At 41.0% G+C, this 17,215-nt stretch overlaps 1 protein-coding gene across 1 annotated transcript; it reads left to right on the top strand.

Annotated features, from left to right (window-relative positions):
• Positions 1 to 3,183: 3,183 nt before the first annotated feature.
• Positions 3,184 to 16,697, top strand: LOC119899981 (arachidonate 12-lipoxygenase, 12R-type-like). The gene is made up of 14 exons (XM_038714813.1): positions 3,184 to 3,331; positions 3,433 to 3,637; positions 3,749 to 3,830; positions 4,021 to 4,143; positions 4,245 to 4,345; positions 5,375 to 5,541; positions 7,868 to 8,011; positions 9,861 to 10,064; positions 10,260 to 10,346; positions 10,458 to 10,627; positions 14,045 to 14,163; positions 14,294 to 14,394; positions 15,610 to 15,780; positions 15,975 to 16,697. The coding sequence occupies exons 1-14, from the start codon at positions 3,191 to 3,193 to the stop codon at positions 16,152 to 16,154; spliced, it is 1,995 nt and encodes a 664-aa protein (XP_038570741.1). The 5' UTR covers positions 3,184 to 3,190; the 3' UTR covers positions 16,155 to 16,697.
• Positions 16,698 to 17,215: the final 518 nt, after the last annotated feature.

Raw genomic sequence — 17,215 nt, 5'->3', positions numbered from 1 at the left:
TCGAGACAGGAGGAGAGGGTGTGGTTGTAGAAGCCCACAAGGTTAGAGGGATCATCAGACAGTGGGGAGGATTGATGAGCTTGAGGTTTCTGAATGAGATTTTGCGTTGCACTTTTGGGGTGGGAATGGGGATGTCCATTCTGAGATGTGGAGGTTAATGCTGGAAATATGATTTAATGTGAGACCAGTGGAGCGGACCAGGTCGAGGATGTGACCATGGGAATGGGTGGACAGTGGGTGATGTGGCAGAGAGCTGGGTCAGGAAATGAGGGAAGTCGGAGAGAAAGGTGGGGTTTGGCTTGGGGGGGGCGGTATATGATGGATGTTGCAGAAGACGGAGGTTGAAGAGATTTACCTGTGAGTTTTTGTGATGTGACATGGTGGAGAAATGCGTTTTGACCACATTGAGGCGATGCAGTTTGGCGCTAAGAAGTGGTATGAAAATAGGCGAACAGAGCGTGAAGGAAGGGTTAGTGACACGTGAGGCCACAAGGGGTAGCTGGTGAGGGTAATTTAACCTGGGGCAGCCGCGGTGGGCGGAGAAGAAGACTTCAGGGAATAGTTGCGTCGTGTAAATAGTCACGCATGTGAGGCAGACTGTACAGCATGTTGTAGGTTGGCTGCTAAATGCGAGCTACCTAATGTGTTTGGTGCACTCCATCGGTCCTATAAAAAGAAAAACGGTTCCAAAACAAATTATAATTTTCAATAAAACAAAGTTGTGAACATGGCAGGTGGACTGGAGCCAGGTGTTGATGGTGAGGAGTCTGCTGAAGCGCTCTGAGTCATGGGACAGAGTTGGTAAGGGACCACTGATAAAAAACGATTTACAACTTTTTAAAAGGCTAAAAAGTTCAATAAAATCCTTTTTTGTCTGCTCAGATTCCCGACGAGCTGTGTCATTATAGCCAATATGGACAAGCACCCGGTTTATGGAGGGTGGGAGTGAGTGCAGCAGTTCAGGTAGTTTGCTCAGCAGAGTCGGGACTGTGGCTCCAGGGTGACAGTGTGTGGGTAGCGAAGAAATGTATGTTCCTGATAATCGGCCACTATCAACAAGATATGACAGTTCCCCAAAACAGATCCAAGTTTTCCTTTGTTCCACAGGCCACTCAATTTCTAGATGAAATTTAATAATGAATGCTAATAAGGTACGGTCACAAATGTATGTCCATCCGCATATGTTGAAAACATGTTCACTGGTGTCTGTTGTCAAAGGCCATGTGATTTCTGCTGCAACCTCATTTCCCCACGGGGACAGTAAAAACAAACAAACAAAACAACGAGATGTGTAGGTGAATGTTACATTTTAGCATTTATACAGGATTAACATTTTTAATTTACTTGATGGTCTCACGTTTAAAGGCGTTCTTCCTGTTGACCTTAAATCCTTATCTAGATCATCTTCTTCTGGTTGTGCCGTAACTGCTGTAAAATTGCACAATTGGTTTCATCAGCAGAGCTGCAGGTGACTGGATACTCCCACAAACCTGTATGTATAAAAGGAGAGGAGCCACTCACTCGTCACTGCTTTCATCAAAAGACCAATTCATCGTTGGAACTTCTTGGCTTCGTCAAAAGGTAAGAGATGCGTAATCAAATGATTTAAATAGAAAAAATAATGGGGTGGCGATGGTGAAGTGGCCTTTGGTGTGCGAGACCAATGTGTCCCTGAGCAAGACACTAGTAAGTAGCTGGCTTTGGATAAAAAACATCAGCTAAATGACTAATTATTTAATTAGGATTTGACTTTTAACCAAGGAAGCCTGTAGAGGACTATACTAAAATGATCATGTAAACATGAAAATAACAATATAATTCAACAACAGCATTATGATGTTCTACATATGTATATGTTGGTTGAGTAAAAATCAAAATCAAAATACACATATGGTCGTTAAGTCATTGTTTTTGTCAAGGGAGTCTTTCAACAGAGCCACTGTTTCTGGTTTAAAAAGGATCTTTTTGTAAAAGGTCTATCCCTGAAGAGATCCTTAGAAGAACCATCTGAGCCTGTCAGTGGCAAAAACAAGCATTTTCAAAAGAGGTGTAAGTGGGCGCCTCATATTTTACTACAGCCTACAATATACAGAGGCACAGCAGGCTTTATAGCCTAATATTAGGCTACATCTTGTATTCTACTCTTCCTGGGGCTCAGTGTTGTCAGTTATAGAACGTATGGTGACTAGTACTGTGTGAGTTATATCATCACTGTTTAAAGTATCCTTTAAACTTGTGTAGTGTTGTACAGGGCTGTAATGTAGTGATCAATACTGCCTCGAGAAACAACCCATGTTTCTTAGATCTCTCAGGTAACCAGCTGCTTTACATCAGCCCCAAACTAAATGCTACCTGGATGCTGACATACTTCAACAACATGTGACTGGCTCCAAGAAAGTTTGAACCCAGTAGTTCTTTTTTAGTAGGTGGCTATAATGTAGTGCTCACTTCTACGGTCATAACAAAAACATATCATGTCGGGACCTACAAAAAAGTCTGTGGGAACAATGCCCTAAACCCAACAGGAAGTCGGCCAATTTGAATTTAACATTCACTTGTGACGATTCACAGGTTTCATATTTTAACGAACTTCAAATTTCTGCTGTGCCTTCTAAAGGCATTGACAATGAAAAGTTGTGCTATCTGTGAGTTTTCGGCGATGGGTTTGTCCGAGGTATAGCATTGAAAATCGATGATTCGCCATGAAACAAGAAGTTGTCATAACTTCAGTGTGCATGCTCAGATCTGCACCAAATTTCACATTCTTGATAAGGGTTCCTGTTGATCAATCGCCGTCGCTACTGCAGAGCTCTGCTCAGTGCTGCTCTCTACTGTTTTTATTAATTGCGTGTTTGCACCAAACATGACACGGCACGCCTTTCGGTCCGCAGCAACACACCCCGTTACGTTTGAAGTCGATTGGATGAACGGTTCCTGACATAATCCAAATACAAACACACACACAGATTTCCCTCTTTATTAGAGAGATCCACTCATAGTCATAGCGCCACCTGCTAGCAACAGGACGTAAAGTCAAATCATTTGATTTACATGGTATTTTCACAGTGTGGGCCGCACTTCATGTTCTGGTACACAACATATAATTAGCAGGTGTGTCCAGCGCCACCTAGGGGACACAGAAAAGTCATAATTCAGAGCTGTCTGGTTTTGTCTGCGTTTCAGAGCGAAAATGATGGACTATGAAGTGACTGTATACACTGGGGATTTCCTCAGTGCCCATACTTTCAACGATGTCTACATCAATCTGGTGGGCACAGATGGAAGGACCAAACGCAGTTTGCTCAATGGATTTACATCCTTCATCGGAATAGTAAGTCCGAAATATCCCTCTGTATGTTTAAATGTTGGTTATTAAATACATGTTCTCTTCATTGTATAAATGTTTTTAAAACATTTCCCTTATTCCTCCAGAAGCCTCATTGTACCGTGTCCTGCCCAACATCCCTTGGAAAGCTGGTCCTGATAGAGCTCCAAAAAGAGTGTCAATCATTTTTCCTTAATAAAGCCTGGTTCCCTGCCAAGGTGGAAGTGAAATCCCCTGAAGAAAAGACCTACATCTTTCCCATCTACGAGTGGATCACTGACAGTGAGGTGCACCGCTTCAGAGAGGGAACAGGTTTGTGCTGTTCACTGACCACAGAAGACATAAAAGAAAAATTACTCCTGGAGTAAATTCATGCAAGCAGATATCAACAATTTCAAACCTTACTGTGGTTCTTTCTTTTAGCTCTGACAGACAGGGAAGACACCAGTTCTCCTGGCAGGTCCAGTCGGGAGCAGGAGCTGAAGCAGCGAGATCAAGAATATTGGTGAGAACCACACATTTTAGCTTAATGCACCCCAAAACCAACATGTAACCACATTTGTTACGATAACATATGTTGGAATGAGTGCATGTCAACTGTATTATGCTTGCACAGTCTTCATCAAAGCTGCAGATACTGGTATGTAGACTGACCAAAGTTCCTTCAACACTCTGCTCTTCCCTGTTTTTGCTAGCTGGTATGTGTATGTAGAGGGACTACCTCACTGCATAAAGGAAAAAAAACCTTTTCTTCTGCCCTGGGAGGTCCAGTTCTCCTTCACCAAGGATAAAGATTTCATCTACAATGCAATCACAGGGTGAAGTCATTTATCTTTATAACTGTGTACCTGCTTACCTACCTGCCTATCAAAACTATTAAAGAGATAACGATAAAGTTTGTACTTGCTTTATTTTCTAGGCTGTTTGGGCTGAAACTGGAGAAATGGGTTCATTGGATTCGGAACTGGACTAGTTTTGACGACATCCGTCACATCGACTTTAAACAGACCAACATATCAAGTACTGTACTATCATGGCAGTTTAATAGTATACATTCAACTGCGGACATTCAGATATTCAACTGCATTTCATTACCTAAATTAATTGTCATTCTTGTGGTGGTTTACCGTTGAAACCATGAGTGAAGAGACTGTTTCATTCGATAAGAGCTACTGAATTTTACTGGCACAGCAGAGCTGCATGCAGCGTTGTTGTTTGTCCAAGTCCACATCAACTTGTCTAAACTGGACGGCCCACGTAGGGGACCCCCTACCAGTCGGCTGGTACACGGCTTCCTACCAGACAAAGTTATCTAGCTCCTCTTTCAAATGCGAGACGTCAGTGTGAAATCTGAAGTTGTAGACAGTCTTGTAGTATTCAACAGCAGGTCACTGTATCGTAGACGGCATGATTTAGAGCCAGATGGTGGTTGAGAAATGGTTTCTCGTAGCTTTGGATATTATTAAAGAGGGCTGGTACAGGGATAAACTAAATGTGAATATGCTGCATTTAATGTAGTTATTCTGGCAGGTTAAGTGTAAGGTAAAATATACACGTTTACAGATGACTGAAAAAGTTGCTCCTTCTAGCAGCAAATATTAAGGCACATAGCAGCAACATATCGGCTGTTCTAAGTGTATTTTATACAGGAAAAGGGGTCTACCATCCAAATCATTTTCATCATCAAAATATTGGATTATAAATCGTCTCTGTTTCACTTCAATATCAGCTTCAGCTTTAGCCCCCAAAAAAACGATTTGGGGGCGAAACGACGAAACTTTTTCCAGCGACTCTATCTAAACAAGTTTCCTGATTTTCCTTTTGAGAAAGCTAAAATATAATTGCATATAATCAAGACTCTGACAAACAACTGACTTTGAAAGAACTAGAGTCCAGTTATGTCCGTGACTCTGAATTCTGTGAAACACATAGTTTCCCATTTTTCTGTTGTCCACATGCAGCAAACAGGTCAGCTGACAGTAGGAGAGCATTGTTTTCTTGTCCAGTGTTTGGAACTCAGTGAAGTTATTCTCGTTCTTATTTTTCCAGAATATGTCCAAGAATACTGGAGGGATGATGCTTTTTTTGGCTACCAGTTTCTGAATGGCATCAACCCCATGATGATCCAACGTTGTACAACTCTGCCCGATAACTTTCCTGTCACTGATGACATGGTCTTCCTCAGTGGTCAGGGTACACTGGATGATGAAATGAAGGTACTTGCTGGTAATTAAATGTGAAATTGTATATGAAATATCCATATTGTATTACGATGACTCTGAGGATCAAAACCAATAAGGATATTTCACAAAACACAATGATATTTCAGATTATGGGAAAGGTGGGCCAACACCAGTTCATTGTCATTTCCTGTTTCTATTGTGAATGATTCTCAGCAGTGACCTTGCACAAATTTTAAAGGCAATTGAAATAATAAGGGATCATTTAAATTATAGTAACAGTCGCATCCTGAACACATCTAGATGCAAATATTAACTCAGTGTTATAGCGCAACCTACTGGAAAAGGAAGTGATCCTATAATGAGCAGCCCCGACGCTACATTCCACTCGGCCGCCACCCCTCCGGGCAGCTATTTCAGACTAACAAGACCAGGCTCCTCTCTGAATGAATGAGGAGAGAGTAGAACTGCACTTTCACTGGTTACTGGGACATAAACACTACATGAATAGAATCAGCAGGAAAATGTGATAAAAATCACTGAAAAAGTTTGACGACTTTGCCCCAAACTAAGGTTTAAAAAGCGTTTTTCCCGATCGGTTGTACTTGCATCACTACTACCACACGTGCAGTAGTGTAACAGACCCTTATGTCAGTGGAACGACACGATTGACTGAAATATGTTTCTCGCTGTTAAAAGCAGACGATTGGCTTTCTAGCGGTAGGGGCGGGACTACCGCCATCTTTGCCGTTATGGGCTTTCCCCAAAGAGTTACATTGAGTGGCGTGTCTCCTCTATAAAACGTCTCTGATTTTACCTACAGTACATGTACAACATTTTTGTGGCACATCAATCATCCCATGACACACAAAAAACCCTCACGGACCCATACTCTAAACCCAACAGGAAGTCGGCCATTTTAATGTGCAACTTTAGTACATTTTGCCAACTTGAGTTGTTAATCACCCACTTCAATCGTTTCAGTCCAATGCTCTCTACCTGGTACCCTAAAAGCATCTTCAGTTTAGTGAGTCGCTCCTACAACGGTTGCATCACTGCCTCTGCGCCACTAATTTGCAAAATATGTTGAACACCAACTTAGTCATTAACTTTTGTCTTGTTTGTACATAATTATATTTGAAACTGATTTATTACACAATTAAGTCTTAATTTTTGTTTCTTCAGTTTCGCAATGACATAGGCTACCTTTGCTATTACCACGGACATAAAGGGATGTTTATTTGGAGCTGGGGGGGTGATGGCGCAATGGATAAAACTATGTCTTTGCTGTGAGAGACCTGGGTTCAGTCCCCCACTGTGACCCATCCACCATTGTGTCCCTGAGCAAGCGTGCAACCTCTGACATGTATAGCAATTATAAGACGCTTTGGATAAAAGCGTCAGCTAAATGCATTTGCACATTATGTCCGTTTGATCCAGATTAAAGCTGTAGACTTAAATAAACTGGGCGATACAGCTTTAACATGCTGCGTGTATCAAACAGATATTATATGGTGCTATCATGGTGAATAGATGTACCCACATTTGGCGCTTGGCGGGTGTTAATTTCCAGCACTGCTCGTGTCTGTGGAGTGGGGTACAAAATTGATGATTCACCATGAAACAGGAAGTTGTTATAACTTCAGTGTACATGGTGTAATCTGGAACCAAACTTTACATGATTGATAAGAGTCATGCCCTAAACACATCTACAAGTCCATGTTCACTCATATTCATAGCGCCACCTACAGGCCACAGGAAGTGACTGTTGTTACACTCTGATGTACTTCTGCTAGCAGGTTGGCCATATCCACTTTCAAACTGTTTCAGAAAAGGAAGTAACGCTTAACAGGAAGTGACGTTTAACGTGTGACAGTTGAGAGCTGCGTCATCTGAGTTGTGGCTTCTGCAGTGCGGCCTCGGCACTTCATATATAGCCTACAGCACCAAGCAACACACTGCAGAGGAGAAGCAGGACTTGTCAAGGAGTAGATTTTTCAATAAAGTCAAAAGTTTAGCAGATGCCCAGGGCTGCCTGACAGCGAAACAACCAATTTACAGCAATTTAGAGGGTCTCTTAGGCTGATTAGCACCATCCCACCTTAACACATTCATCTCTCTACTGAAGGCAGAAATCTCTGTCTGTTCGTTTGTTTCAATTATGTCAAGAACCTTCACATAGTTATGTTGCTGCGGACATTGACTAGAATGGCCTTGATTATCTCCGGCAGCCGTGCCCTGTGAAAGGTGTTGTGTTTTGTGAAATGTTGATGTTTTTTGAGCCTCAGGGCCACCGTACAGTATGCATGTGCAACAATTGCACCATGCAACAATTACTCACCCTCACTAAAATTTCAAACAGAGAGGCAACATCTTCCTGTGTGACTACAAGTGTTTGGATGGATTGAAAGGAAACATCATCCATGGGAAGCAGCAGTACGTGGAGGCTCCGCTGGTCCTTTTGCACAAGAGACCTGATAATGAGCTGATGCCAATTGCTATTCAGGTGAGATTAGCACTCAAATCTAGCCGATAGTAAACCTGTAAATTAGAATATTAAGATGATTATCGTTTAAACCATTAGATATATATTTCCCAGAATTCTCTCTGCTAGGATAACAGCTTATTTCCTCTTGCCTGATCCTGAGCCATATACCAGTTTGACTGAGAGTCAAAGTCAGGTCAATTTCATTAGATGACACAAATGCACTGATGAAAATATGAATTTCCCCCTAAGGAAGCACCATAGGAAATACAACTGATTGTGTCTGGTGTTTCTTTCATATCTGCCTGTTTTCTGTTTTAGTTAGCTCTCACACTTTTGTTGTCTTTGCTCTTTATGATTTATTAGTGTGAGAGCTGGAACTATCTTCTCTATCTGCTCCTGCAGCGTTTGTCCTAGAAACTTTGTTTCAACTTCAAATTGTGCATTCTGTTCAGGAGATGGGTGCTATTACTTTTATTACTGATATCTATAATGGCTGATATAATATTAATATTTTTATGCATTTTAAAATGAATGGGTTCTTGGAAGCAGAAACTCAACTCTCTTCAAACCTTCTCAACTTCAAAAGCTTACTGCTCTGGCATATGTGCAGCTACGGGTTAGGGTTGGCGACTCCATTTGAGCTTTAAACTGTAGAAAAGATGTTGTTAGAAGGTGTTTGCTAAAATGTTTAGTTTAGGAGCTGTGTTCTTCCAAAGTGAAGGGTTTTACAGCTTTTAGGAGACTTTATCAGTACGTCACATGACCAGCTAGAGTGTGGAAAAAAGGATTTGGTAGACCACCACACTTTTCTAGCAACAAAACATCTGTTTGTGAGCATGTAAGAAGTCTGGTTCAGTAGCTCAGTTGGTGGAGTGTCAGGCTTTAATACAGTCTTATGTTGCCAGACATGGGTTCAATTCCCACCTCGGCTGCCGGTGTTAATTGCACACAGCTGTTCGGTGTTTGAACTTAATGCTGGCAACAAAATGTTCATTTCTCGCTGACTTGCTTTTCAATTTGTATATGTATATGTGACAGAGCACTAGACCTAACTACCAAAATAGTGGTGTGCATGGCATTTGTGGTCATCGAGTGCCGTCTGTTGGTGCGAAGTGGTCATTTCATGTCAATTGAACACATCTGATAAACAAGTTAAAAGTCAGGTGGTTAAGGCTGGCCTTCAGATTCGAAGGTTGAGGGATCAAATCCCATTATGAGCGTATTAACCAAATGGAGTGAAAGTCTTTGGTATATGATAGTTGTTTTTTTTACCTGTAGGTGACGCTACACGACTTGAAAAATTGCTGATGGAGCAGCTGTGCGCAGCGGTAGCAGCCACAGCTAACAGCTCTCACAAGCATTTTTTTTAGGAAATGCCCATTCTAGTTGTCCCTAATGTGTTGCACCTGGTGTTCCTCCCTCCCTGCTCGTTTGTGTCAGCTTAAAAAGTTCTCAGTTCTGTTCAGCCTCTGCTGAATCATTGTCTTGTTAATGTGTATATTCCATGTCCCGCTCATCTGCCTGTGTCTTCTGGGACGTTTATTCCATATCTATATCACCTTCTGGATGTTGTTTGCTTCATGGTTTTGGACTTTACATTTTCTGTTTTCTGTTTTGATGACCTGGTTTAAAGTTATATTTTACTTTTGGATTCTGGAGTTGTGCGCTTGGAGTTTTTCTTAAATAAATCAAGAAAAACCAGTTCTACCGAGTCATTTCTCTGCTTCTGGGCCCAAAAGCCTGTTTTTTCCCTGAGCCCACAACAAATCCTGACAGACACTGTAGGAACCAGGCAAACATTCTTAAACATTATTAACCAGGACAAGTAATGGATTGTATGAACCACTTCCCCTCCAATCTCCTGCAGCTGAAGCAGACTGCAGGAGAGGACAATCCCATCTTTACTCCTGCTGATTCTGAGTACGACTGGTTGACGGCCAAGATTTTTGTGAGAAGTGCAGATTTCAACGAGCATGAGCTCAGCTCTCACCTGCTGCGCACTCATCTGCTGGCCGAGGTTTTTGCCGTGTCACTGCTGCGCAACGTGCCCTCGGTGCATCCACTGTACAAGGTAACCATGAGGGAGAATACTGAATTTACTAATAAAGTTTATTCAACTTGCTGACTTTTTATCTTCCAAAGTCGATGAACTATAATGTTTAAGTTTGTATACATTTGAAAGTATTTCACACTGCTAATATAAGAATCTAGATATTTGACTTTAACAAGTAATAGTGTGACTAACAGAGTTTTCTCTTTCCTTCAGCTACTCATTCCTCACATTCGCTACACTCTGCAGATAAACATCTTGGCTCGTGGTCATCTAATATCTGAGCATGGAATTTTCAACGAGGTACGAATAGACCAACAGTCTCAGTAGACCATTAACTAAACCGTGTTTATTTTTTTCAATATCATGTACAGTATTTTTATGCTATTCCTCACACATGAGAATGTTCCCTAGATTGGAGCTTTAACTGCAGAGGATTTGACCACAATCCTGAAGAGAGCGATGTCCTCGGTGACCTACAGCTCACTCTGTATACCAGACGACATCAAGGAGCGTGGGCTGGAGACTGTGCCCAACTTCTACTACAGGGAGGATGGACTCCAGCTTTGGGAAATCATCCACAGGTATTATAGGCAGTATCCATTTTCCACATTATGTTCATAATTTATATTTATATCTATACTATAAAAGTGTCTGCTAAATTAGTAAATGTAAATATTTATGTTGGTGCAAAATCATGGATGTTTTATTGACATGAAGTTGCAATGCTATACAATATAAACACTTGTTAGAGTTAGTTAGAATACATTTGGAGGCCATGAAGTAAAACTTAAATGAATAGCCCATGATTTTATTTTCTTCAAATCACTGAACTCGCCCTGCCAACATTTGGGACAGGCCTTCAATTCCTTTCCTACAAAACTTTTGCTCAGCAAAGATGAAATAGGCTGCTATCAATAGTCAATATCAAATAGTTTATTTCTACCAAGCGGCAACCTCGCAGCAGCACACCTGAATGAATAGAGGGGAGACACTGATCTTTTTTAGACAGGATTATCCTGATTTTTGCAATATTACGTAGGTGAAAAAAGGCGGTCCTTGAAATTTGCTTAATGTGAGACTTAAACGACATGTCCTGATCAAAGATAACTCCAAGATTCCTCACAGTGGTGCTGGAGGCCAGGGCGATGCCATCAAGGGAAACTATATCTTTAGATAATGCGTCACGGAGTTGCTTAGGCCCCAGAACAATAACTTCAGGTCATCCAGGTTTTAACATCCTGAAGGCACATTTGAAGTTTAGCTAACAGATGAGTTTCATCTGGTTTGATCGATAGATATAACTGAGTATCATCTGCATAACAATGAAAGCTTATGGAATATTTCCTGATAATATTGCCTTAGGTCCCGTGTCCACCAAAGTGTTTCTCAGCAGCTGAAAACGCCAACTGCTCTTCTGAAAACGCCCAGCAGGGAGCGCTAACGGGCGTTTTTTCTGACTGCTTTGGTTGCTATGAAAACTAAAGTCCGTGGTTGCAAGTAGTTCTACCTAACTTTACTGGATGTAAAAATGTCAACACTGGGTAGCCTACTTGCTCTGTATGAAGAGCAGGCTGATGCAGGTAGAGAGAGGATGGACTGGCTGTATGTGGGTTCATGAGATTTTGTGGGCGAGGAAACATCTCGGTAATATGTTGGAGTAGGTTACCACCGTTTGGTCCAAGAGGACGAAGCCCGGTTCCAGGATAGTAACTGTTGCTACAGTGTGGTATTTGTCCCGCCCCTCCTCTACTATGATTGGACAGCTGGGTAAAAAGTGACAGTGATGAGCGCAGCGTTTTTCCCAAAGTTGAACATTTTTCAACTCTCGGGGACTGGAAAAAACACTCAGCGCGGGAAAAACGCTCAGCGCCTCGTCATGCTCCTGAGAAATGCTAGAGAGAAATGGAAGGTTAGATATAGGTCTATAGTTGGCTAAAACATCCGGATCAAGTTTGGGCTTTTTCAGAAGAGGTTTAATTACAGCTACTTTAAAGTACTGTGGTACATAGCCTGTTGATAAAGATAGATTGATCATATCTAGTATAGAGGTGCTGACTAAGGGTAAAACATCTTTAAGCAGCCTAGTCGGGATGGGGTCTAAGAGGCAGGTTGATGGTTTAGATGAAGAAATTATTGAAGTTAGTTGGTAAAGATTGAGCGAAGCAAAACAGTCTAAACATATATCTGGTTCTACAGCTGTTTCTAAGGTTCCTGAGTTTAGAGATAAGTTGGTGCCAGTTGAGGGCAGGTCTTGGTGAATTTTGTCTCTAATAGTTAGAATTTTATCATTAAAGAAGCTCATGAAGTCGTAACTACTGAGAGCTATGGGAATACTTGGCTCAATAGAGCTGTGACTCTCTGTCAGCCTGGCTACTGTGCTGAAAAGAAACCTGGGGTTGTGCGAGTTTCAGTATTATACCATGGAGCTAACCGTCTTTGTTTTAGTATTTTCTTTTTTAGAGGGGCTACAGAGTCAAGTGTCATTCGCAGCGAGCCTGCAGCACTATCAACAAGATGATCGATTTGGGAGGGACTGAAATTAGCATAGGAGTCCTCCGTTACTTTGTGACTAGATAATGAATTTAGAGCTGATGGAATCACATCCTTAAATTTAGCTACAGCACTATCAGACAGACATCTTGTATAGAAATTTTTGCCCAATGGCGAGTAGTTCAGCAATACAAACTCAAAAGTTATCAAACACACAAATGTTCAATTTCAATACCATATACCAAAAACAAGGTCGAGGGTGTGGTTAAAACAGTGAGTCGGTTAATGAACACTCTGAGAGAAGCCAATGGAATCTAACAGAGAGATAAACGCAGTACTAAAGCTGTCATTCTCAACGTCCACATGAATATTAAAATCCCCTACAATAATAACTTTGTCCGTTTTAAGGACTAAAGTTGACAAAAACTCTGCAAATTCAGATAAGAATTCAGAGTACGGGCCAGGTGCTCGGTACACTATAACAAAAAGAATTCGTGAGATCTAAGCAGTTTAGAACTTGCTCAAGCAGACGGCCCTGTGAGCTTTAAGAGGTTTGATACTCCGCCTCCTTTTCCCACCATAGCTGTGTGGGTTTAGCTGTGAACCAGGGTTTGTCATTGTTATCACTCACCCAGGTGCGTGATGTCCTCACAGAAGCTCATGTAAGACGTTACTGCCACTGTAAAGTCACGCAGACTGTTGGTAGAAGTCCTAAAAACATCCCAGGGGTTTACACACCGTATCACAACTTTAATCGTGAGAAGCTGCCATTCACCGGTCTTTGCATGCGTGCGCCTTGCGATCCTCGCCGGTCTCTTCCAAGTACTGCTTAAAAACGACATCATTCTTTGTGTGGTTCATCAATGGTAATGAATGATTTGAGCATTCTGTGAGGTGCACGCACAACTCTGCACAACACCGGATCAGCTGGTGCTCTGTCTCTCTTCCTCTTCTACCACGAATCTCTGACTATTTAAGATAACCCCTACTCCAAACACATCATCTGATCGACGAGCATGAGCTGTGTGTCCTGCACATTACTTCACCTGCGGTGGATTGTAGACACTGACCATAATGAATAAAGCAAACCACAAAATAGTAATTATGGCCAAAACATGGAGACCGCCTTGTATCTTTATAAACTGTATCATAATTAGTTTTTTTCAGTTTCCTTTAATCAAATCAATACAGAAGTAGGGTTAGGGTCCAGGAGTACTACATTTAGATTTTGTACTAGGAGAGGATAAAATTCAGCTTTTTCATTATTGCGTCTCCATTTAATCTGGAGCGGTAACATAAATAGCTTCTGACATATCCAAGGAGAGCAGAAATATTAAAGTTGTTCAGCATGATCTACTGTGTCAAATATTGCCCCAAAGTCTTAAAAGAACAGACGTGATCTTTCTAAGTGATTACCATTAAATCGTCTTTGAAAATAGGCTGCTGCAGTGTGTATAAAAATGTCTCATTCAACTGTATTTCATCTAATTGTTCCACATTTCTGAAAGGTTTGTGCATGGAGTGCTCAGCTACTACTACAAGAATGACGACGTAGAGAAAGACTCTGAGCTGCAGAAGTGGATTCAGGACATTTTTAAACATGGATTCCTTTCAAAAGCAGAGACAGGTGGGCTTCAAAGAAAAGCAAAATGTCAATGAGGATAAATAGTGCTGTATTTGAGCCTTTCTATCATATAATCAAGTTTATTTCTCATAGATGTCTTCAGGTAATGCAGTTCATTCTCTTAAATTTGTAGGGATTCCACAGAGATTTACCACCGTGGCTGAGTTGGTCAAGTTTGTCACCATGGTGATCTTCACTGGCTCAGCACAGCACGCTGCCGTGAATTCTGGACAGGTGAATCCTTCTAATGCTATTTAAATTACATTTTCAGTTTTCTCTGAACTGGAGAGACATGAATGACACCTGACTCTGTGTATGGTGTAAGTGAGCCTTTCATATAAACAAGGATCGACAGCAGGTCTGTGAGGCTGTATTTTAGCACAGGCGAGCCAAATGTAATAATGATGATGCCAACATGCTGACTTTTAGCAGGTATCACAGTGTTCGTTTACCATGTTAGCATGCAAGAATGTGCACAATACAGCACAGCTAAGACTGATGTCTCCAGTTTTAAACCAAAGTATTGGACAAATAAACTTTTTGATGATGGCAGCAGATGAAAGGTCAGGGGATCACTAAAGTTATTACAGTTCATCCTGAGGGGAACATGAATGTCTCAACACTTTTTGGTTGAGACATTCAAGTTTCGAGACAAATCCACAAATGTGAACCACATGGCGGCGCTACACTAAAGGTCAGGGGGATAAGTCATTAGGATTCATTGTCTAGGGCAGAGGTCACTAATAGGCGGACCGCGGTCCGGATCCGGACTCATGGCTTTTAATCAAGAATGTACAGATGATTACATGTATATTCTTCCCATGGGCAGTTTAAAACCCAAAATATCATACATCTAATCCTAGCTGGCAGGATAAGCCAGAGCTCACGTTTCTCACTGAACAAGAGAAAGTAGGAAAGTGAAGAGATGAGAAGAGGAGGCAGATCACTTGTTAAGATATGTTGAGTGTTTATTATAAAATTGGTTAAGACTGCACTTCATCACTTCAAGCTACACTTTTTAGTTAATTTTTTCTAATAATTAGGCACTTTATTTTAGTTTACTTAAATTTAGAATTTATTATTATGGTAGTTATTTATTGTCCCTCCAGTTTGATGTGAAAACTGACAGTAAATATTCTTGAAATATTATTTAATTTGACAGTCCGTTGTTGACTAAAAACATGTTGATACAGCTATACGTTATGGCACTGAATAATACCGCAAGTTAGTCGTTTTGATGTTCAGGACCTTTGCATGGGGAAATGTTCTCTAACTGGACCTCTTTGAATTCTAATTGAATACCCCTGGTCTAGGGACCATGACTGTCTTTTGTTCCAATCTTGGCAATACATCTAGTGGTTGTTGAACTATTTCAGTGTGGACCGACTGAACAACAGATGGACATGGCGTGATTTCAAAAAGTATTAATCTGTCATTCATTCACTGCAGTATGACTATGATAGCTGGATGCCCAACACTCCCACCTCTCTGCAATGTCCTCCACCAACCAAAAAGGGGACAACAAGCGAGGACACAATGCTGCAGACATTCCCTGATGTCAACGCAACTATTAAGGGAATAGCCACCGTGTGGCTCCTCAGCAAGCAGTCTACTGACTTTGTAAGTGCCCAAGACATCATGAAAAATGAAATTTCATAAACAGTTTTTGTTTCTTGTTCAAGTTGTGTAAAGTAGGGGAATATGTTATTAGAGCCAAAACACCCTTTGATCCTGCTCACTTCCTGCAACTGTACACTTTATTGCCAATAGTCTACGTTTAATAAAAAAATTAAATGTATCATTGATCTCATCAGGTTCCTCTTGGCCACTACCCGGAGAACCGGTTCATTGAGGAGACTCCCTGCCTGCAGATAAAGAAATTCCAAGGAGAGCTTGGCAAGTTAAGTGTAAACATCCAAAATAGGAACAACAGTCTGAAAGTGCCATACACATACCTGGATCCATCAAGCGTAGAAAATAGTGTGGCCCTTTGAGTATCAGAAGGAGGGACCTTCTCAGCTGGGAGGAACTGCATGCTCTGATACTAACTGATAATACAGTACTATTAAACTACTGCATGTGATCATTGTACACTGATCTGATTTTTAAACAGCCTACTTGGTGAAAATATACTGCTCTAAATCACAAACCACATTTTAATCTTATTCTTGTCAATGAATACACAGGGCATTTAATCAAATCAAATTACTGTGGGAAAAATATTATTTTGCATTGTGATTGTAACACTTTAGAAGTAAACTTACTGTCATAATGAAGTATAAATGAGTGTAGAGACCTATGTTTAAATTTACTGTAGGCTGTGTAATGTGTAATCTCTGAGTAAACTGTGCGTCTGTTTCATCTCGTGACAGAACATAGGATGATTCATTCAGTAGAAGAAGGGCGGTTCTGTCACCAGTGAAAGAGATGTTGTTTCCTGTTCCTGTGAGGGATTTTTTTCTGTCAATCACCTGCCTGTCGTTAGACTTGTTTTCCTCTCATGCTGCATGTAATAAAGAACTAATTCTTAACATCAATGTTGGGTGTTTTTCTTGTTTCTCTCACACTTACAAATGTAAAATCCAAAATGTAAAGCTAAATAAATAAATAAAATAAGGGACAGAATCAGGTAAAAGCCAGAGAAAAAATAAAGGTCTTTAAATTAGATTTGAAGTTCTCAAAGGTGGGGCAGGACTTGATGTTAGATGGAAGACTATTCCAAAGCCTGGGGGCAGCAACAGAAAAGGCTCGGTCACCTTTGGTTGTAAGGCATGAGAAGGGGACTAAGAGGAGTTGTTGTGAAGATAACTTGAGTGATCTAGGTGCAGAATATTGAGTTAGCATATCAGTAATGTATTGTGGGGCTAAGCCATTAAGGGCTTTAAAAAGAAATAATAAAATTTTAAAATCAATTCTGTATTTTACCGGTAACCAGTGCAAGTGAGACAAGACGTTAGTTATGTGTTGCCTTTACTTTGTTCCAGTTAAAAATCTAGCAGCTGCATTTTGAATCATTTGTAGTCGGGAAAGTGTTGAATGGGTCAGACGCGAGGTG

Source organism: Micropterus salmoides, unplaced genomic scaffold (genome assembly GCF_014851395.1).
Source record: "Micropterus salmoides isolate LMB-PRFRI ecotype aquatic unplaced genomic scaffold, ASM1485139v1 Ms_hic_scaffold_12, whole genome shotgun sequence".
NCBI classification, from domain to species: Eukaryota; Metazoa; Chordata; class Actinopteri; order Centrarchiformes; family Centrarchidae; genus Micropterus; species Micropterus salmoides.
The sequence above is the reverse complement of the archived record's forward strand: the minus strand, read 5'-3'. Positions and strand labels throughout refer to the sequence as shown.

Coding starts and splice junctions, on each gene's coding strand:
- LOC119899981 (XM_038714813.1), top strand. CDS start 3,191: ATGATGGACTATGAAGTGACTGTATACACTGGGGATTTCCTCAGTGCC. Junction 10,347..10,457: donor AGCATGGAATTTTCAACGAG/GTACGAATAGAC, acceptor AATGTTCCCTAG/ATTGGAGCTTTAACTGCAGA. Junction 14,395..15,609: donor CTGCCGTGAATTCTGGACAG/GTGAATCCTTCT, acceptor CATTCACTGCAG/TATGACTATGATAGCTGGAT.